The 24,026-nt window shown below is 41.8% G+C and overlaps 1 protein-coding gene across 7 annotated transcripts in view; it reads right to left on the minus strand.

Annotated features, from left to right (window-relative positions):
* Positions 1-22,896, minus strand: part of Dmxl1 (Dmx like 1) — a 172,223-nt gene extending 149,327 nt beyond the window's left edge. For all 7 annotated transcript variants that reach the window (XR_015444714.1, XM_021238196.2, XM_004836161.4 and 4 more), the window contains exon 1: positions 22,758-22,896. Coding sequence is in view for 6 of the 7 variants with exons in the window: in XM_021238196.2 (XP_021093855.2) it covers positions 22,758-22,844 (87 nt within the window). In the remaining variant the exon portion in view is untranslated. The remainder of the gene's footprint in view (positions 1-22,757) is intronic.
* Between the last annotated feature and the right edge of the window lie 1,130 nt (positions 22,897-24,026).

Genomic DNA, 24,026 nt, shown 5'->3' on the forward strand with positions numbered 1-24,026 from the left:
TAAATTACAAGAACTGAGGGTACATCTTGTTCTCTACTTTAGCCCACCTCCACCCTGTGATAAATGAAGGGCTTGGAATGAAATTTTATAAATACCTATAGAACAAGTACTTAATTTCACAAAAACAGACACACAACCAACCAAACAAAAAGATACATAATTTTTCCTTATTGAAAAACATGCTCTTTTTAAATTTTATATCTGGGCGTGGTGGCACATGCTTATAATCCTAGTTCTTGGGAGGCTGAGGCAGGATTGCTATGAGTTTGAGGTCAGCCTAGGATACACAGTGAGTTCAAGGTCAGCCTGAACTAGACAGAGAGACCCTGTTTCAACAACAAAAAAATTACGAATAGAACTCTTCCAACCATAATTCTCTTTTTGTCCTTTGTTCTCAGGAAGTGTCTGTATCCAGTGTGCTTTTCTATCAAATCATGTAAACTAAATGTAACTTCCTCAACCTTGGACTGATGATAAATGCCTTAAATTGATGATAAATGCCTTGCTTCTGTATCCCCAACCCCCTTCCCTTAACCCATATAAACCCTGTTCACTGCCAGCTCTGGGCTGATCACTTTGTAGAGAACTTGCCTCCAATCTCTGGGTGTGTTCTCAATTCTTTCTGGCCTGATCTTGGTATACCACTAACAGCTGCCACACTGTGGACTATAAGTCTGCCATTACATTTGGTGCACTGGTCGGGAAACATCAACTGTGCTGATTAAAATCACCGGTTGAAGCCCTTGCAAATAGAAAGGCAACCTCCCTGGCCCCTCAGCAGGATGCCGTACCCTCAGAGGACTGGGGACTAACTGTTCACTGCCTGCAGTTTTCTGGACCCAGGAGTGAGGATGCTTATCTGGTTTAGTGCAAACTAGTCATTGGATAAGGTAAGACCCCCAGGGCACCCTAGTTAATTTGTTTAATCCTGCCCCACCTGGGCAGAAGGAGGGCTTGGCCCTCCCTCTAGGAGAACAAGTGGTTTCTCACTTGTTTTGGTTTATTTTCAGTTCTGCCTGCTACCCTAAAAGAGAGACTCCCTGGGAGGGGGCTTCCAATGTTTAATCTTTGAATGCCTGGAGAGTGGGAGTGCAAATGAATGCAACCCAATACTGTCCTCTGTACCTGGTCCATGTGGCTCCACAAAAAAGAGAGGGATGATCTCTCTCAGACCTGAAGAGTCTGACTGAGATCATTATATACGATTTTGTGGATGTGTCTAAGAAAGGCCAAGTGGGGCTCGTACAATGAGATAAATATCCCCTCAAGCCTGGACTGTCCTTAAAGTGGCTGAGAGGCCCGAGGCCTTGGTCACCTCCTCAGGAGGGGCACACATCTTTTGTCTGTCTGAGACTCCAATCAAGGGTACACCACAAACACCCAGCGAGCTAGCAAGAATGGGTGTGAGTCAGTCCAAGGCTACAGGTTAGAATGTAGGCTTGGTGAGAGAAGCCTCCCTGCAGCCTCCCTGAACAACCCCAACCAAAGAGACTTTATCCTGATCCTCTGAGGATCCTTCTCATGAAGAATCAGACTCGACACTGCCTTACATGTCACAACCTCGGGCCACAACACCACGACCTCCATCGTCTCCAGTGCCTGCCCCTAGTCCTATGCAAGCGCTGCCTGTTCTACCTCCCAGTTGCCGCCATCACAACCAACACCCATACCCACCCATCTTCCAGTGATGTTCCCTGACTCCACCTCCACCCCAGCACTCCCAGTGCCAGGGCTTGTCTCCATGCCAGTAGTGGTGCCTGCCCCAGACCAGATTTTCACCCTGGCACACCCCTCGCTAGGGCCTGTCCCAGTTCCCGTCTCTGCCCCGGCACCACCTGCTCCTCTGGACCCACAGCAACCAATTTCTAACCTCGCTCCTGTAACCACACCTGTCCCTACTTAAATGACACCATTCAATGCTGTTTCTCCACTGACTCAAGCACAACCAAACCTGGTCTCTGTCAATTCATCAAGTCAGGCGGGCACTGTTTTTCCGCCTCCTCCACTCCATTTGGTTTCGGATAAGCAGTCAGGATTGTCACCATTCCCACTAGAGCCAGCAGAGATCCCCCTCAGACACTGACTTTGATTGGCCACAAAGTCTGAACTATCAGCTAATCTTCAAATGCCATTGTGTAAATATCCCGGAATCCTCCCAGCGCCTGGCCAACAACCTTTGAGATATCATTAGCCTTTCAGCACCAGTGACCTTCTAAACTAAAAAAACCACAATCCCTCTTACACTGAGAAGCCACATAGAACTCATAACCGCCATCTTCCAAACTCACCAGCCTACATGGGATGACTGTCCACAACTTCTTATGACTCTCTTCAGCACAGAGGAACGCCAGATTCTGGATGGGGCCCAAGCCTGGATGAAGGCCCAAGCCCCTCCTGCTAGATGACCCAGATAGCTGGGTTGCTGAAGCCTAGAGGCCAAGCAGGCTGGAACCATAACACAGGGGGAGGAGTAGAAGTCTTAAACTGATATCAGAATGCAGGTCTTAAAAAGGGTGGAAAAAGGCCTGTAAACATGTCAAAGGTAACAGCTATCATCCAAAAATCAGATGAAAGCCCAGCTGAATTCTATGAGATTGTGTGAATCCTACCGAGTCTATATACCCTACAATCCTGAAACCCAAAGACATCAACAAATGGTTAATTCAGCCTTCCTTGCTCAGTCAGCTGATGATATTCAAAAAAAGATCCAAAAGAGTGAGGGCTTTGCAGGCATGAATGCAACTCAGTTAACTGAGAATGCCCAAAAGGTTTTTGTAAACAGAGAAAGAAAAAATGAGGGAACAACAACATGAGGCTGACCACAGAGATCATCAGAAGCCCTCCCTCCTTGAAGCAGCTTTAGGTAAGGCACCTCCTCTTGAGGCCCAAAACATCAGAAAGCTCTACCGACAATCAAAAGGATCCCAGGGACCCTACTATCAATCAATCAATAAATAAATAAATAATAATAATAATACTGGAATACCATTCTCTCTGGACCCGATCAATGCACCTACTGTAAACACCATGGGCACTGGAAGGACAAGTGCCCACTTCTCCTACAGAAAAAAAAAGGATACAAGCCAGCCCAGCCCAGCCCAGCCCAACCTGAACCTCCCTTTGCCTTGTCCAATCTGGACAACTAGGACAGATCGAGCTCTATCCAATTGGGTCCCTGAGAGCCCACGGTCATGGCAAAAATAGGGGGCAAACCTGTGACTTTTATGGTGGATAGTGGAGCTGAACATTCAGTTGTAACTCAGCTTGTTGCACCTCTGGGACCTGGACGGGTCCAAGTGGTCAAAGCCTCTGGCGTTCCATCCAGGAAAAGCTTCTGCCTTAAGCCAGTCTTGTAAAATTGGGAGACATTTAGCCAAACATGAATTCCTATACATGCCTGAATGTCCCATTCCTCTCCTGGGACATGACCTCCTTTCTAAGCTGAGGGTCACAACTCCAAACCATCCAGCAACACTCAAGCTTGAACCTGCAGCCTCGGCCTCAGACCTAATTTTGATTCTGACTGTGCCCTGAGAAAAAGAATGGTGCCTCCATCAGGCAGAATTACCAGACAGCCAGAACCCTGAAATTTTAAAGACACTTTTTCCAGAAGTCTGGGCTGAAGACAACCCCTCAGGACTTGCCAAAAATCATGCCCCTTTTATAACTGAGCTCCACATAACAGCGACTCCTATCGCTGTCAAACAATACCCTATGTCCAGGGAGGCCCATATGGTATTCAACTGTACCCCTCCCACCTGAAACAGTTTGGAATTCTGATAGGCTGCCAATTGCCTTGGAACATTACCCTCCTCCCCAGGAAAAAAGCCCAACAGAGATTACTGCCTGGTGCAAGACTTCCGTACCATCAACTCTTTCACCACGACTCTGGACTCAGTGGTTCCCAACCCTTAAACCCTCCTAGGTTTGCTTCCCCCTGATGTGGCCTGGTTTACCTGACCTAAAAGACACCTTCTGCTGCCTGCAAGTCGCACCTGTCAGCCAGCTCATTTTTGCCTTCGAATGGGAAGACCTAGAGAGTGGACGAAAAAGCCAACTTACCTGGACCTGCCTTCCACAAAGTTTTAAGAACTCCCGCATGCTCTTTGGAGAAGCATTAGCCACTGATCTGGCCAAATTTCCACATACTGATTTCAACTGCGCCTTGCTACAGTACGTAGATGATTTGCTGATTTGCAGCTCAAATAAATCAGAATGCTAAAAAGGGACACAGGCTCTCCTCAACCACCTAATGATCACTGGCTATAAGGTCTCCTGGAAAAAGACCCAAATATGTAAATCCAAAACATGCTACTTAGGTTTTGACCTAGAGAAAGAACTAAGATGCCTAGGACCAGAAAGAAAAGAAGTGATATGTTCTATCCCTGACCAGATAATAAGAGACAAAAGAGTTCCTAGGGGCTTCAGGGCTCTGCTGGATATGGATACCGGGATTTGCTGAAAAGGCCAAGCCCCTATAAGACAAGCTAGCAGAAGATAAAGAGGAGAAAAAGACATTAGACTGGACTCTAGAACAAATCAAATCCTTCCAAACTATAAAACAGGCAGTATCAACAGCCCCAGCCCTGGGCATTCCTGATGTAACCAGACCCTTCAACCTGTTCTTTAATGAACAAAAACATGTAGCATCAGGAGTCTTGACCCAAAGGATTGGCCCTTGGGAGAGGCCTATCGCATATTTGTCTAAGAATTTAGATCCTGTAGCTAAGGGCTGGCCTCCCTGCCTGACAGCACTGGGGGCAACTGTCCTCCTGATCAAGGAGGCAGACAAATTGACCCTCGAACAAAACCTGACTGTTCAAGTGCCACATGCTGTTCTGGAGCTACTCAACAGCCAGGGGCATTGTTGGCTCTCGAACAGCCCTGTCACACAATACCAAGGACTGCTTTGTAAAAACCCCCGACTCACTTCCAATTGATTAAACCACTGAACCCAGCTACCTTTTTGCCCATCGAGCTTGGCCCTCCAGACCACGACTGCCTAGCCCTGACCAATGAACTCTTTGCTACTCGATGAGACCTACAGATTCGATCCTTGACTGATACTGAATACACCCTGATCACGGATGGAAGTAGCTTAGTCAAAGATGGAAAACATTAGGCTGCATGTGCTGTTGTTATCACCAAAGAGGTGCTCCTCCTAGCCAGGCCTCTTCCCCAGAACTGGTCTGCTCAGTGAGCTGAATTATGGGCCCTGATACAAGCTCGAAACTGGGCAAAAGAAAAGAAAGTAAACATTTACACTGACTCATGGTATGCTTTCGCCACTGTTCATGTACATGGAATGGTATACAAGGGACGAGGACTTCTCATGGTGGAAGGAAAACAAATTAAAAACAAGGATGTGATCTCTCAACTCTAGACTGCAATTTGGAAGCCTAAAAGGTTGCTCACATCCACTGTAAGGGACATCAAAAAATAAAAGATATCACTCTTGGAAACCACAATGCAGATGAAGCTGCAAAGCTAGCTGCTGAAAGTTCCACCTGGAAAACCAATGGTCTAATCAATGATTTAAAAGGCAACCTAGAAGCTCTACAGGAGATTCCCGACTCGGTCCTCACCCTTCAGGGTGGGCCCCTCCATTACACCAAAAAACAAACAAACAAACAAAAAATGGACACATCAGGAAGGAGCCCACCTAGGGCCAAGGAGCTCATGGATCCTGCCAGAAAATCAAGTCATCATCCTGGGAAAACTTGCCCACCCATGGATGAAACAACATCATTACATCACCCATGGAAAAAAAAACTAAAATGAATCAACTTTTAAGTCTATATTATTATATATCTAAACTAACCTCTATTTGTGTGTCAGTCAGCCAGTGATGCCAGACTTGTGCCAAAGTTGAACCAACCCACCCAACCCTTACCAGGCATCCAACATAGTGGACTCTCCCCTTTTGGACACATACAAATAGATTTTCATTGAAGTAAAGCCCTGTAGGGGCTACAAATATTTCATGGTGCTTGCCTGCACATACTCAGGGTGTACAGAAGTGTTTCCCATTAGAACAAAAAGGGCAACTGAAGTTTGCAGGGCCTTGCTAAGAGAAATTGTCCCCAGATACAGACTGCCCTGTAAACAGGCAGTGACAGTGGGCCTACATTTGTGGCAGAAATAATTCAGAAATTGGCAGAGACATTAGAAAACAAATGGAAACTGCACACAGCCTACAAGCCTCAAAGCTCTGGAAAGATTAAAAGAATAAATAGGACCCTGAAGTCAATTTTGACCAAGTATCATCAAAAAACTTGGGCGCCATGGGTAAATTTATTCCCTGTGGCTCTCCTCAAGGTCTAAAGCTCACCAGGGCCCACTGGGTATACACCTTTTGAGGTTTTATATGGGAGGCCACTGCCCATGAGAGCTCCAAGGAGACCTACATCAATTAGGTAACCTATCCTTATAGGAACAACTCATACAATTAGGAAAGACATTCTCCCAGCTACAGAAAACTATAGTTGAGAGACCTGTAATACCCAGATACACCTACACACACACATAATCCTGGGCATATGGTATGGGTAAAAGATTAGAAAAAGGAACCCTTCCAGCCAATTTCGAAAGTGCTCCATATGATCTTATTAACAACTCCCACAGACATTAAAATTTCAGAAATCCAGCCTTGGATCCATCATTCCCAAGTCAAGAGAGAACACCCAGACGACTCCTGAAGACCTACCTGGACAAGACAACTCCTTTGACTATCGTCCTGAAAAGACAATGCACTCAAAGCCTTGCTCCTGCCACTCTGGAATCTGATGGGTCTATGCACGGCTGAAGTTTCAATTTTGGAATGAACTGTGCACAGTTAAGCTGCTGGTTTTATGTGCTAGGACTAGTCACCCCAGCTTGTTTGTTGCTGTTAGTTGGCTTCTGGTATGCCATACCCCTTCATATACAACTGTACAAAAATGTTTCCCAGAACAAATGGACAGATTCCTAGATACAAAGTTGAATGAAGGAGACCTAAAAATTCTAAACAACCCAATATCAATCAATGTAAGTGAAAACGTAATTAAAAACTTATGAACTAAGAAAGACCCAGGCCCTGATTCTTGTAGAATTACTGAATTCTACAAGACATTTAGAGAAGAACTATTGCCACTACTGTTTAAACTCTTCAATGAAATTGAAAGGGAAGCAATACTCCTGAATTCATTCCTCGAAGCAACCATCACCTTGCTTCCCAAAGGAGAGAAAGACCCAACTGAAAAAGAGAACTATAGGCCAATCTCACTAACGAACACAGATGCAAAAATCCTTAATAAGAGACTGCCAAGCAGAATGCAGAAGATCATCGAGAAGATCAAACACCCTGACCAAGTGGGATTCATCCCAGGGATGCAGAAATGGTTCAACATATGCAAATCAATAAATGTAATGCACTATATTGATAGAGCCAAGGACAAAAACCATATGATCATCTCAATTGATGCAGAAAAATCATTCGACAAAATCCAACACACATTCATGATAAAAAAAAAAAACCTACAAAAAACTGGAATACACAGTCTCTACCTCAACTTGATAAAAGCCATCTATGAAAAACCAATAGCCAATATCACACTAAATGCTCAAAAACTGAAATCCCTCACACTAAAATCAGGAACAAGACAAGAAAGTCAACTATCACCACTCCTGTTCAATAGTTTTAGAAACATTAGCCACAGCAATTAGATAAGAGAAAGAAATAAAAGGAATAAAAATAGGAAATGAAGTCAAAATTGTCATCATTTGCAGATGACATGATACTGTATATAGAAGACCCCAAGAACTCCACCAAAAGTCTTCTAGACTTAATAACCAAATTCAGTAAAGTAGCTGGATACAAGGTCAATACACAAATATCAACAGCCTTCATGTACAAGAACAACAGACTCACTTAAAAAGGAACTGGAGAAACAACTTCCTTCACAATAGCATGCAAAAAAATGAAATACCTAAGAATCAACCTAACAAAAGAAATCAAAGACCTCTACTCTGAAAACTACAGCACTCTGAAAAAAGAGACTGAAGAGGATATCAGAAAATGGAAAGACATCCCTTGTTCCTGAGTAGGAAGAACCATTATTGTCAAAATGGCCATACTTCCAAAACTGCTATATAGATTCAACACAATCCCAATTGAAATCCCAGCAGCATACCTCACAGGCCTTGAGAAAACATTCCAAAATTTCACTTGTAACAAGAGACCTAGAATAGCAAAAGCAATTCTAGGCAACAAAGACAAGGTAGGGGGTATCACAATCCCCAACCTGAAACTATAGTACAAAGTTACTGTGATAAAACAGCATGGTACTGGCAAAGAAACAGACCTGAAGACTAGTAGAACAGATTAGAAGATGCAGAAACAATGCCAGACACACTCAGCTACCTCATCTTCAACAAAGGAGCCAAACATCCTCACTAGGGGAAAGATAACCTCTTTAATAAATGGTGCTGGAAAAATTGGGTTTCAATTTGCCAAAGAGTAAAATTAGACCTATCTCTCACCATGCACTAAACTAAAGTCAAAATGGATTAAACATCTAAATATTAAAACAGAAACACTAAACCAGCTGGAAGAGAGGTTATGCAGAACTCTTGAAGACATTGGTGTAGGAAAAGATTTCATGAACAAAACCTCAGCTGCATGTGAACTAGCACAAAGAATCAACTTACAGAAGCTTATTATAAGCTTCTGCACAGCAAGAGAAACCACCAGCAGTGTGAAGAGACAACCCACAATGTGGGAAAAAATTTTTACCAGCTGTCCCTTGAACAAAGGTCTAGTATCTAGAATATATAAAGAACTTTAAAAAAAAAATCAGACCTCCCAAATTTAAAGACCCAATCCAAAAATGGGCATCTGAAATGAACACAAGTTCTCAAAGAAGTAGAAATAGCAAATAAACACATGAAAAAATGTTCAACATCACTGGTCATTCGAGAGATGCAAATGAAAACAATGCTGAGATTCCACCTCACCCCAGAAAGAATCACTGTTATCAAGAAATCAACCAATAACAAATGCTGGCAAGGCTGTGGGGAAAGAGAACCCTTCTCCACTGTTGGTGGACTGGTGTAACCACTATGGAAATCAGTACGGAGATACCTCAAAGAATTAGGACTAGAGGTCCCATTTGACCCAGCTATTCCTCTGCTGAGTATCTTCCCAAAAGAATTAAAAGAATCATACCACAGCAATATACGTGCACCCATGTTCACAGCGGCACAGTTTATGATAGCTAAAACATGGAAGCAGCCTAATTGCCCATCAACTGGAGAGTGGATAAAGAAAATGTGGTTTTTTTAAATAAAATGGAGTACTACTACTCAGCCATAAAGAATGAGAAATTAGAGGCATTTATAGCTAAATGGATGCACATTGAGGCCATATTCTCAAGTGAAATAAATAGGACATACATATAAATACCAAATAGTTTCTCTGGTATGAGAAACTGAAAGTATAAACAGGGATCAAAATGTGTAACAGATAATGTAAAACAGGAAGAAAAGGGGCAAAGGGGACAGGGAAGTGGGAGGGGTAGGGGAAAGGAAAGAAGGGAATGGAATTAATATAAGAAAATGAAAAAATGGAAACAAAGTCTTTGTAAATAGGGAGGGGTGGAGGAGTCGAAGGGAGGGCAGGGGAATGGGGAAAAAATAAGAATCAAGATATATTATGTAAAGGTACAAATCTCCAATGATGAATGTCATTATACTGTATACCTAAAATGTACCAATAAAATTTATTTTTTAAAAAAAACCCTATTGCTGATCTACATCTGCTCCTACTCAGTCTGCTTGGCCTCCACACTTTCCAAGCAAACTCAGGATACAGGGAGTTCCAAATCCAACTTTACAACACCAATCCCACTGTAATCCTCAACCGGACCAGATGCAATCCCTCCCAGTCTACTGTGTATTTGTATTTTGATGCATGCCCCATTCAAACCAACAACCCAAGCTGGGATTCCTATTTCACAGGATGCAGAGACTTAGACTGGGAACGAGAATATCAAACTAATAACAAATATGTCTGTCCCAAATGGCACTAACCACCTAGAGGACAAGGGTGTCTAGGTCACTATAGTGCCATTCTAGATTGGTTCTGCCTCTACTGGGATTACCCCATGGACTACAGGGGATACCCAAATACCCCCTTAACCACCTTGCTCCCATCAAATTCTAATTGCCAACAAGGGGCTTGCAACCCGTAAGATACACTATCCAGGATCTCACCAACCAAGCTTGCACAAACGGGCATCAGACAAGTGTCCAGGTAGATGGTAGGGAAAAAGACTTAGGGGTAATCATAATAATACAAAAAGTCTGGATCTCTCCACTCCATATCAAAATACCTACACCTAAACCTCAGCTACTCCCACTGATCCCTGCTACATTAGGCCCTAATCTAAAGAAAAGCATTACTGGCCCATTAACTCCTGACTTGCTATGCTTGGTTAATTATGCACACCATATCCTTCAAACTGTAAACCCTCAATTGTGTCCAACTCTCCATGTTTTCCTACTGTGCCCTAGGTTTAACTCTAGGAAAGACTGACCTCAACTCCATCTCCACTCTAGGACCCCTGCTTCAGTCCCACCCAAAAACCGTGTGGGGCAATGCCTCATGCCTCCTGGGCACTGCCTCTAAGCCAAACTTCTCTGCAGACTATACAGAAATCAATGATATCTCCCTCAGGTACATTAATGAAACCTCCTGGAACTTTTATCTGTTCTGATGGAATTCATCAGATTTTCTTGAGCTCAAAAATTAACCTCTATGCCTTTGCTTACCTTTTGCCTGATTTCTATGTATACTCAGGACAACAGGGTCTCCCTCTCAGTCACCAAACTCATTAAAAAAAAAAAAAAAAAGACCGTTATACTACCTATTGGCTGGAATAGCCATAATGGGGAGCTTAGCACTCAATGCCACTTCTTTAGGACTGGGTTAACAACAGTTTTCAGACTTAGGTATCTGAATTCAAGATGAATTTGATGCCACACACGCAGCTCTAGATACATTCCAGGACCAAAGAGATTCCCTTGCAGTGGTTGCCCTCCAGAATCAAGAGAGCTCTAGATCTCCTCACTGCCCAACAAGGGGGAACCTGCTTGTTCTTAGGGGAAGAATGTTGTTTGTTATTACACCAACAAGTAAGGTATTGTCAGAGAAAACAACTAGCCTAATGAGAGAACAGATTGACTGATGGAGACAAGAGTGACAGACAGGTTCCCACTGGTGGGGCACTCTAGGGGGCTAGGACACATGACCAGGAGCCTTGTTAGGGCCTATGTTTACACTTCTCCTACTCTTAACAATTGGACCTTGCATCCTGAATTGGTTTATGCACGTCATCTCTCAACACCTCAATTCTATAAAGGTCCAAGAATCTTATCAACTCATGGTAACCTCTGCTCCCCATACCCATACATGCCAGGATTTAGATTCAACTCAATAAAGAATCAACTATGAACAAAAAAAGGAGGGAATGAGCCAGAAAATGATTTCTAGCAAAAAAATTTTTCTTGCGGCTACCTGACCTGATAAAGAGCCAACCCTAGCTCACACCCTCTTCCACACCTAACACATGTCCTCCTTCATTGTCCTTTGCTCTCAGGAAGTGTCTATATCCAGTGTGCTTTTCTATCAAATCATGTAAACTAAATGTAACTTCCTCAACTTTAGACTAATGATATATGCCTTGCTTCTATACATCCCTCTTCCCTTAACCCATATAAACACTAATCAGCCAGCTCTGGGATGATCACTTTGTGGAGAAATCCCCGATCAGTCTGCTGATGTAATAAACTTGCCTCCAACTTCCAGGTGCATTCTCCATTCTGCTCGGCCTGATCTTGCTATACCACTAAGAGCTGCCACGCTATGGACTGTAAGTCTGCTGTTACAATATGATTTCCTTTGTATGAAATGTTCAGAAAAGACAAATGCATAGACAGTAAGAGAATGGTTGTAAATAAAGATAAAATAAATCACTATACAGAGGACAGTGGCTGCCAGTTGCTGCAATGAATACAGAGTAACCACAAACAGGTAGGGGAAAGAAGCTGAACTGGAATTAGACTGTGTAAGTACATGTTTATGAGTGCTAAAACTATTGTGAACTTGATAGTATGTGAATTATGCCACAATAAAGCTGTTCTAAAATACATATACCAGAACCAGGGATTTAGCTCAGTGGCATCACATCTGCCTCACAAGTGAAAGGTCCTGAGTTAGATCCCCAATACCTGGGGGACAGGGTTGGGGGGGACGGGACTGGGGATTTAGCTCAGTGGCACAAGTGCCTGCCGCACAAGGTCCTGAGTTCGATCCCCAGGACCAAAAAACTAAAAACTAAAAAATAAATTAAAAAAATAAAATACATATACCATATGGTATCTCAGGAGGAAAGTTTGTTCTGGAAAATGAATCTTTTTGACAGTCACCAATCAATTCAGGCAACCAAACTGTTAGCTTCCAATGGGTAAGAATCCTGTTTATTCATGATTCTTTCCCATATTATATGTAGAAAGATCACAAATGTAGTAAAACCTCAGTATTTACTTCTAAAGGCATATTTTTGTTAAATCTTTTGTAATCTATGCACAAAAACGTCTCCACACAAATTCAATTTGTCCCGCATTAATTAAAAGAAAAAGATAAGGAAGGGCACCTCTGGGTAAAATTGATAAGGTCTAAATTGGTTTTCAATCTTTGCTTCTGCACCTCTTTCTCTTCTTCAAATTAACTACTCACCCACACTCCACACATTCAATACTTACGGGTCTTCCTCCTCGTATAAAAAAGTATAACTTAGTGGTGGAGTGGTTCCATAGCATATGCAAGGCCTTGGGTTCCACTCCAGAAACCACCAAAAAAATAATAATAAAGACAAAACTTTACCAGAAGCCAACCATATACCTGTTAAATGACACCAGAAACTTAAGTGTGGAGATGTGTGAGTCAAACTATGTTCAAAACCAGTGTTTGCCCTTTAAAATATTGTTTTTCCGTTTTCAAAATGTTCTGGCTCAAAAAAATTCCAGCTACCAACAAACAATGATTGATTCTCATTAAGTATGGCAATAACAAATATCTGAGTTTTTTGTTGTTGTTTTAATCTTATGAGACAAGTTCTCACTATGTAGTTCTGCCTGGCCTTGAACTCACTATGCAGTCCAGGCTGGCCTCAAACTGATGGCAATCTTCCTGCCTCAGCCTCCTGAGTGCTGGAATTACAGGTGTGCACCACCTTACCCACCACAAATGTCTATTAAATGAGTGAAATAATCAATAAAGGAAGAGAGCTATTTCTGTAGGGGAGTGAATGGGAAGCTAAAATCCCACTTCCTTACCCTAAAGCCTTCTAAGAAATTACCTGGATTTCAGTTTCTGAGGATCCTAAACTTAAGTATAGAAAAGGGGAGGCAACCCAAAAGAAGCTGCAGACTTTGCCCACAGTAAACTTAGTCCCTGGAGTAGCTCTACTGACTCCAGCACAGGTTCTCTTGGGCCATCTGTTGTCATAGTACTTACTAGTTCCCACCTGGCTAACTGCTTGGAATGCAAATTAGGCCTAGTAGGTGACAAGTAAACAAGGAGTTACAAGACAGGCTACAGTGAGAAACAGGACAAATACCTAATTTGACTAGGGACATCTACACCAAGACTTTAAGGATGAGGAGCTAGATAAGTTTTAGATCTTTTCTGCATTAGGAGAGAGAGATAGAAATTTGCTTGAAGAGCACACGTAAAGCCTTGGAAGTTGGAGAGATAGAGCATGTCCTACTGTATAAAAGGAAAAAAGTAAGACATAACTAAAGTTTAAGGAAGCCGTTATTGCAAGAAGGAAAAGAGACTATAAAGGTACATTAAAATATATTGAGGCCAGGGATTTAGCTCAGTGGTGCCACTGCCTGCCTTGAAAGCACAAGGTGCTGAGTTTGATCCCTGGTACCAAAAAAATAAAATACATTGAGAGAGTTGGATGCAGTATCTTATAATTTGCCTTTTAAAATGACTCCTCTGGCAGTTGGAGATAAGTATAATTAAATACAGGGATACAGGTTAAAAGGTTATTTCATCACAGTAATTGCAGTTGGGATAAATACAATTGAAGAGCTCTGACAATCTACAGAGCTTGTTGGTTTGTATGAGAAAAATGTAGGAGAGGGTTGGGGCTTTGGAGGTTCTGGATTTGATCCTGGGGGTAGGGGAGGATATGGAAGAAAGAAGAATTAAGGATAAAACCAACTCTCTCGATTAGAGAAACAGCTCCATGACAGAACTACTTACAGAGATAAACAGCACAGAAAGAAAGAACAAATTGGGGAGGAAAGGTTGGAAGGTACACCAAAGCTGGGGAACTGATTGAATCTAGATCATGATATCTTGTGAAGAACACTTAGGATGACTAATTGGAGAGGCCAAAAAACAACAACAACAACAACAAAACCAAAAAAACCCCCAGAGTAGAATATGGTATAACTAAAACAAGGAAAAAGAATGATCAACATGACAAATGCCAAAGAGAAAGTAATCTATGGAGACCTTCTGATTCAAGTTGGCATCGATGTAGTTCCTAGTGTCTAAGGCAACCAAAAGCTGCCAGCACATAGGAAGTTAAGAAGTGAGCAGGACAGGCCAGGCATGTTGGTACACACCTGAAATCTCAGCTACTTGGGAGGCTGAGGCAGGAGAATCACAAGTTTGATGCCAGCCTGGGCAATTTAAGGAGATTCTGTCTCAAAAATAGTTTGAAGGGGGGCTGGGGATTTAGCTCAGTGGTGTCGCCACCTGCCTCTCAAGTGCAAGGTCCCGAGTTCCATCCCCGGTACCAAAAAAAAAATAGTTTGGCCGGGGATTTAGCTCAGTGGATTCGCCGCCTGCTTCGCAAGCACAAGGACCCAAGTTCCATCCCCAGTACCAAAAAAAAAAAAAAAAAAAAATTACAAACAAACAAAAAAATAGTTTGAAGGGGTTAGGAAGAAAGCTTGGTGGTAAAATACTTTCCCAGAAAGTGTGAAGCCCTGGCTTTAATCCCCAGTACCAGAAAAGAAAGAAAAAAAGGAAGAAGAAGAGGGGAAGAAAGGGGAGGGAAAAGAAGGAACAGGGGAGAGGAGAGAAATGGGGAAGGAAGGGAGGGAAAGGTGTAAAAGCAACAAATATAAACAACTCAAAGACTACAGCTATAAAGTCAGAGATAAAGAAGCACACCATGTGAAGAGTTTTCCAGTTGGTTGCTTTTTCAGATAAGTTTTAACCATGTTTCAGAAATTCTAGAAAGAGAAACATGGAGATAACTAAAGGACTGAGGTCCCACAGACTGCAAGAAAAGATAAGATCCAGAATACAGAAAAAGGGATTAACCTTGAACATGCAGGAAACACTTCTTTTTACTGTTGCAATAGAAGAGAAAGAAATGTTGATATAAATGGATTTTTCAGCTTGTAAAGGAAAACTGAGTAAGTTACCATCTGATAGATTCCAGGTGGAAAGTTTACATGACTGAGAGAATGTTGGAATGAGAAGTTTCAGAAGATGGACAAAGTAAAACTGGGTGGGAAAATTCCTTGAGGTCCCAGCTTGCCAAAGCCAGCTGGCAAACAAGACTTATATTCCAAACAATTTTATTTACACTGTTTAGAAATACTAAAGAGCCAGGAATTTATTAAAGGACATGGAATGGACCAAATATGTGAAGTTTTTCAGACTCATGAAAATAAAAAGGTTCAAGAAACTTAAAAAGATATTGGCAATAAAGAGTGATATAAAATTAAATCATGGCAGATTATCTAAATTTTAAAATGTATGACAATAACTGTGCTAAATGATAACCAATAAGCACAAAGTTCAAGGTCTGATTTCCATATACCTATTTTCATTCTGCAAAAAGGCCATGATACAAACTCTTCAGCCTAAAAAAACTCAGAAATTTGTGCTAAAAAGAGTAGCTAGGGCCAGGGATTTAGCTCAGTGGCACTGTGCCTGCCCCACAAACGCAGTTCCTGAGTTTGATCCCCGGTACCAAAAAACAAAAAATAAACCGAAGAACAATAGAGTAGCTAATTAATAGAAAGGTAATTCAAGAGCTGGGGCTGTAACTCCATGGCAGGGCACTCTCCTGGCATGCATGAGGCCCTGGGTTCAATCTCCAGCATCACAAGAAAAAAAAGGAATTGAAGTTCCAGGCCCAAAATAAATGGGTACCATTTCTAAAAGAAACTAGATATATTAACTCTCCAGTTTCCATGTTCTCCCTACTTCTAGTAAGTTTGTGAATAGTGAAAACAAGGTTATAGTTCCCTCGTTTTCTGCATTTTGGAGTCTATAAATAATATAAACTGAGTATTATCCAAAAACTGCTTGAAATAGTTAAAACTCCTTATAATAATTTTCAAAACTTGTTCAACCTCTAAAACTTACACCACCTCATGAGGTGTAAGTATGGAAGTTACATCAATAAAACAGGGAAAATAGCTCTAAATTTTACAAAGGCTGTGAAGGCTAGAGGTATAGTTCAATGTCTTATTTGCCAATCGGATTTGGCAAGACAAACACTTGCCTAGCATGTACAAAATAAAAAGGGCTGTGTATGAATTTAAAATAATGTATTGACCACTAAAGTCTTAACTAAAATCGTCTATTTGATTTTAACTAAAAACCTAAGATGTGATATAATACATAATACTTCTAAATCAAAACCCTCAACTAGTTTTATAGATTTATCTGAAATAAGTTATTTGCAAAAACTTAACTCAAAGCTGCACTGACTACAATGTGGAAGAACATCAAAACAATAGTTAACAGGCTGCAGGTGTAGCTCAGTGGGAGAGCACATGCCTAGCATGCATCAGGCCCTGAGTTCAATGCTCAGCACCACAAAACAAATTAACAGTAATACACATCTATTACAATTGGTAGACCAACTGCTTCTGTCAAAAGATACATAATCAGAACAATGTATTACTAACCAATGACAACTATTCTCTTGGGCACACATAACATTAGATTTACTAACTTAGGGCTAAAACAATACACAGGAAGAACCAAGTCATATCTGTTCTATCAAGCACATAATGAAAATATGATTCTTAAAGTGAAAATTCCTTGCTGTTTTTTTTTTTTGTACCGGGATCAAACTCGGGACCTTGCACTTTCGAGGCAGGTGGCAGAACCACTGAGCTAAATCCCCGGCCCTCTTGTTGTTTTGAGACAGGGTCTCAACTATGTTGCCCAGACTGGACTCATATTCATGGATTCAATTAATCCTCTTACCCAATCCTCCTCAGTAGCTTGGGCTACAGAAATATATCACTGCGCTTGGTTCCAGTTTTGAACTTTAAAAGAATTTTCTCAAATATTCTAAACTTTAAAAACTATCCAAGGATGTAACAGTGAGTATTCTAATTTAAAAACCCTGTGATTTCCTGAAAGACACTTAAGACTTCATTTTCACTAACCTATTGTTTTAACTAATCACATCAAGTAAGTACCCTAAAGAATTTCTTTCTACTACAAGTCCTAGTTAAATGATTTAGGTTTGCTATGTTGTAATTAAAGTTTATTCTCTTTTTCAAACATACTGAGAATTAGTATTATTTCAATGATTTTAAAAGGTACTTCAATAAAACATTGTATTTTATAGAATAAACTACATTTAAATTATAAATGCTACCTAGAATTTGTAACTGAAATAGAAAAGAAACAAAGCCCAATCCTTCTCTTTTCCCTCGGACAGCCAGGAAGAAGTATGATCTGACTGGCATCCTCAGAGTGGCCTGGGCCAAACAACCCCGGTATGTTCCCATCACCTCTGCTTTACTTCCACACTGACAGGAGCCTCTGCCGGCCTGTCAGCTCAAGCCCCTTTCTTACTTGAGCCCGCTCCAGGCTCTGCTGCTTCCTCTGAGGAAGGGTGGAAAACTGTGTCTCACAGCAAGGATTAGGGAGGGAGCAGACCCACAGTTGATATCTCTGAAATCCTCAAACCTTAAGGGACCACAATCAAGACTGCTGGCCCTCATAAAGTCTCCTCAAAGGTAGTTGTAATGGGACTTCAGTCTCCCATTTTCACTGAAACGACAGACAGAAGGGAGCTGTCAATCAAGCAGCTGTTTCTCCCACAGTGCCTCCAAGCTGCCACCATGACAGCTACAGCTGTCCTAAACACACTACCCCTCTGAGCTACAGCAAGGTCTCAATAAAGCCTCCACCAAGTGGTCTCATTACCTGGTTATGATTCTTATCTTGGGGAGAGTAGGCTAAGAGGATTGTGCTAAAAAGAGCTGGCAACACTAGAGGTTACTAGCCCTGAAGACTTCCACAGACCAATGGAGACCTGCAGCAACTGGCAGAGACTGGGGGTGACCCACTACAGAGACTAGAGGAGTCCAACAGACCTGTGATGACCTACACAGAGTTCTAGTGAGGCAATATTTGTAGGCATGTTTTCCCGAATATAAGACCTAGTCAGAAAGTAATCAGCCCTGCAGAGTGACCACCGAGCAAGAGAATAATGACAGCAGGTAAGGCAAGGACAGGCTGACTGGGGCTTTGCATTTCTGATCTCAAGTTTTCAAGGCTGATTATTTTTCAGCTAGGTCTTATTTTCAGGAAAAGGGTACAGCTGCCAAAGGGGCTCAAGTCTCAGCTACTGAGGCGCTGATAAGGAATGCTAGGAGCCTCTTTGAGCCATAATACTAGAAGAGGTAACACTAAGGCCCGAGAGCCACATGCACTCAAGAGCCCAGAGCTGCTTAACTCCAAGGGAATTTGGGCCACTTGGCCAATTCATGATTTTGATCCCAATTTATCAAAAGAACCCTCACCCAAATGGTTACATTATAACCTTATAAAAAACACAAACATTTTATTTTTCTTTAGATGAGCAGAGTAGAAAACTTGTCCCCACCCACAAAACTTATGTCTTCCTCAAGAGAAAAAAAGAAGAAACTTTTCTATCCTGCCAATATAGCAAGCACACTAGGACCCAATGAGGCTTCCCTAAAGTCAACAAAACAGAGATAAACTCAAAGATGCTTACTAGCACAGAAAGTTGAGGAAGAAGAATGCTTATTCAGTCCCCATTTCTTTAGTTACACACAAGCTTCTGATTTCTAATCTGGGTCGCCTTAGCTAGAAAGGCTGAACTGTCTAACATTAATGGGAGTTTTCTTTCCTATAGTTATGATGTTAACATATTTGCTTTCCTCCTATAGCTATGATGTTGAAACTCTAAATCAAGAGAAGAGAAATCCTAAACATTAGCATAATCTTTGTCTTTAGTAAATTAACTCTTTCCATTTAATTCAAAATACAGTTTTAATACTAAGTATGGGTATACTACAAAATGAAAAGTTAAAAAAAAAGACAAAATAAAAAAACTATCATATATTTTGTTATCAGTATGCACAAAAATATTAGTAAATCTAGATTCTAATCACTGGTGCACCTCTTTGTTTTATGTAGTCATACCTTGCTACTAAACTGCATTCATCCATTTATTTATTTATTTATTTATTTTGGTCCCAGGGATCGAACTCGGGACTTTGCACTTGCAAGGCTGGTGACGGAACCACTGAGCTAAATTCCCCACTCGTGCACCCTTTTTAAACTTAGTTTTATATACAGAATATTTTCTTCACAAGAACAAAAGCTGTCGGCGGACCAAGACCAGATCATTCACATACTTAGACTTTAAAATCATTATGAAACTAACAAGAAAAAATATTTAAGAAAGTATTCTAATAACCACAGAAAAAATAATTTTGGTTTAGAGTAACTGAAATCTCCCACAGTTGTTCATATAATGTTGATGATAAGTCAATTCACTTAAAATCAAGAGGAATTTTAACAAAAAAGTTTTATTAGTATTCAAAACTAAATTATACCATTTATTTTATAACACTGGAAGTTACTAATTGTATTGCAGCAAGTCTTCTTCATCCACTACTCCTCAATTTAATCATTATTTACCATGCACTTTTCTAGTCTCCAGCACTAGAATGAACATAATTTTGAGTTTGTAACAGTTGATATGCGCAGGAGTTTCCAACATTTTGGCCTGCCTAAGCCACACTGAATGAAGTGGAACAGTCTTTGGCCACATATAAAATATATATCTAATGTGTATAAGTAACAAAACTTACTTTAATATTATTTATTGTAACACTTTAAAGAAGAGGGCAAGTTGAACATTTCTATTATGTTTTTAAATATAAGTCATGAACTTAGAGCTTAGCACTATTTCATGTAACAACCCTATGAGTAGGTACTATATTAGTCCCATTTTACAAATGAGAAAAAAATTTAAAGACTGTAAAAAACTTGCTCATAAATAAACAAACAACAAAGGACCAGGCTGGAAAGAACAGATAATGGGTCAACTCAATCAATAGTCTAGGCACTCACAATGAAGCCCTGGAAGACACACACAAAACAGAAGGCAAGACTGCTTAGTGACATAATAAAGCATGAATAAAGTGCTTTGAAAGTATGAGACATGATCACTGCCAAATAGAAGCTTTCTAACTAAGGGCAAAGTCAAAACATCTGATGCTAGTTTAAGGAGTTAAAAAAAAATCTAATACTTAGATATACTAACATGTATTGGTAATTGCCTATTTTAAAATCTAAAAAATGAGAACTGGCATTCAATTTCATTTCAATTTAAAATTTGTCAGATTTATGCAGAAAATAGGATCTCTACTTGTAATCTTCCAAAGCAAGAAAAAGTGAATTTGCAAATGTGTAATGGAAGGAATCACAAATACAGGACTGAGAAGCACAAAGTTCCAGAAGAGATATAAGAATTATTCAAGGGCACCTGCAAGCGGAATGTCTCACATTCCTACCTCCTCCTCCCAGGGTGAAACTGCAATTGAAAGAGATTTTTCAGTCTTCACATACTATCAACTATTAGCCTTTGCTATCTTCCTATCAAAGAAAAAAGGAAATCAAAATCTGGACTGGGAACATATCTCAGTGGAAGAGCACTTGTCTAACACGCACGAGGCTCTAGGTTCCGTCCCCAGTGTGGGGAGGAGAGAGAGGAGGAAAATTCAAGAGGTCAAAAACAAAACTCAAGGAGTCCAAAACAGATTCTGCTAGACTATGTTTTTCAACCTGAGAAACAGAAAAAAGGCCATTTCAAAAAAGCTAAATTTAAGATGTATACAATATTAGCTTAATGTTAAAAAGTCAGGGATGGACTGGCTGCAATGGAAAAATGACTAATAACCGCTGAACTACCAAAATTAATATGTATGTATGTAGTATATTAATATATATGTATGACATATATGTAGTATATTTAACACACACACACACTTTAAGGTACCAGTATGCAGTTAGGCTTGCTGGGAGATAATGAGGCCCTGCTTTAAGGAAACAGACTTTAAACAGAACTGAGCAACAAGCTACATAATGGTGTAGGATGACCATATAATCCTTGGCACATTATGTTACCTCTCCTTAAAAATAGCAAAAAGGCAATTCACCAAGGTTTTGTAGAGGAATGCACCAGGTACATAAACAGGCCATAATACTGTATGTGCTTTGAGGTCCACAACACTAACTACATAAAGTTTGAATGCCTTCTTTATAAATTCTTAGAATTTACATTGGACGAAGTGCTCAAATAATTTAAGAAGATGCCAGAAGATGCAAGATTACTCTCCTATAATCTCTCGCAACTAGGAAAACCCCTAAGGATGTTACTTCCTTCCTCTAAGTAAGAACGGACAGCAAAACTCAGCTATAGGATGACTACAGCTGTTCACTGAGACTCTCAGAGCACTCCCTTCCCCTCAATATTCAGGTTAGGTAAATATTTAGAATCAGAATCTGCACAATTAAAATAGTGTCAAGTGTAAACTAAGGTGTGCATGTGTCACTTTGCAGAGAAGGCACAGTTTCTCTCTGAAAGCAAAGTGCTTGGTTGGCACAACTCTAAAAGTACAGTTTAGGTATTAAATGCCTACACCAAGTTAAACATTGAGTATTGCTTAATCTAACCGACAAAGGCCACAAAAAAAATCAAAGGTAGACAACACTATTATCTATTAAGCTACTTTATTTCATGCATATAAAATTGAGTTGTACTTTCAATCATAAGTCGCAGCAAAATCATCAGCATTACAAGTTTAAACAAAACGTATCATGTACAATAGTGATTTGCAGTTTGAAATTATTATATAAACTATACTGTAGTTAAGGCAGAAAATGCTACTATACAGGTAAATAGCCAGAAATATCAATTATTTGAAAAATACGGGGTTTTTCTGCAAAGTTATTCTTCAGTGAATTTGAAGAAAAACGAAGAGCACGTTTTCACTATACAGTATTTTTAATCTGCACTAATGTTGATAGCAAACAACTAGTGATTGTTTTAAGACAGTCTTTTTAACCAGAAAGACACCTGACCCTAACTCAGATTAAAAAATGAAACCAATCCCAACTATTTCTACATTTGACAAGTTAGGCTTATGGAGTAGGAAAAATATGATGCCCCCAACTTATTACTCAACAAACATTCTGGACAAAAACACTTTGGCAAACCACCTCGGCCCAAGGAAGTCAGACTAATATATATCATTTTTTAACCCTGAAGACGTTCTGATCCCAGGCTCGGCCCAGACGCCGTGCCTCTCCTCCCCAAAGCCAGGCCCGCCGGCCCTGGAGGCAGCGAGGCGCCCGGCCAGTGCCCCTCCCGCTCTGGGCCGCCGACTCCACTCACCGTGAAGCGCCGGCCGCCGACGCCGCCCACCGAAAAGCAGTGGTCTCCGGGGTTCACGGCCCCGGTCAGCACCTGGTGCAGGTTCATGCCGGCCCGCTCAGCACCGCCGCCGACGCCGCGTCCCGCTCATGCCCAGCCGCCGGCCGCGTCCCGCTTCCTCAGGGCCGGCGGCCGCTCCTCCGCGGCGACCGCGGCTGCGACGGGAGCCCGGAGCAGGAGCCGGAGACGCTCATGGAGCCACGCACCCCGAGCTGCAGGGCGGGCCGAGAGCGGTCGGCGGGGAGCGCCGCGCACCTGTCACCCGGAGGCCCAGGTGCGGCGACTTGGCCGACACCGCCAAGAGGGCCGCCTCGCACACTTTCACCCGCCACTCGGCGGGCCCGGCAAGCCTAAGCGGCGGAGGCAGCACTCACAGCCCGCTGACCGAACTGCCCCTTCCCGGCCCCGAAGTCCGCCGCCCCGCAGCCCTCCGCCACTCGCTACACGTCCTCGTCCCTGCGTCCAATTATCGCGAGATCTCCTTCCGCGGCAGCACGCTTCGGCGGCGGACCCGCTCTTCGCTACAAGTTACGAAAGAGCAAAAGAGTTAGGAACGCCTCTGCTACTGAGAAACTGACCAATTCTAAACTCCGTTCCACCAGGGCTCCGCCCAGGACCGAAGACGAGCCAACCTCTAAGGATTGTGAAGGAGAACACTGTCTGAGCATAGACCGGAGCGAGCTCAGCAGAAGTACGAAGAGCCTATAGTAAGACTAGATATATTCAGGTATGCTCTGGGTTAAGACTTCATCTGCTGGGCCAGAACTCAAAGGCAGAGTCCGTGGTCCTAAGAGAACTACAAGTCCCAGCACACACCGCTCTTCTGGGTCCCGTGAGATCTCCAGCCAACGCGATCTCGAGTTCGCCCCCGGCGGCGGCGGCGCTGTGTGCGCCTTCGGACTCCTGTGTGTTTTGAAGTAGTGCTTATGATAACACCGCGCAACCCCGGTATTGAGCGTTTTGGAAAAGGAACTTAAGAATTCCAAAATGAAAAGTGTCAGCCGCCAACTGTAGAAGTCTACTCTCATTGTATTGTGACTCATTGTATTGTGATTATTATTGTTGACAAATTAGCTGTGCGTCTTCCTCTGTATATTGTAAGTCTTACGGACAGACTGTGTCCTCTTGGTGTCTCAAAGGCGTTGCATATTGGCAGTACCAGTTGAGGTATTCAGTAAGAAATGAGAGAAGGTAATTGGGAATTCTCCACTGCGGTAAAACGGACTCAGA

This window comes from Heterocephalus glaber, unplaced genomic scaffold, assembly GCF_053883595.1.
Source record: "Heterocephalus glaber isolate CG9 unplaced genomic scaffold, H.glaber_assembly_v1.0 deba00001606, whole genome shotgun sequence".
Taxonomy (NCBI): domain Eukaryota; kingdom Metazoa; phylum Chordata; class Mammalia; order Rodentia; family Bathyergidae; genus Heterocephalus; species Heterocephalus glaber.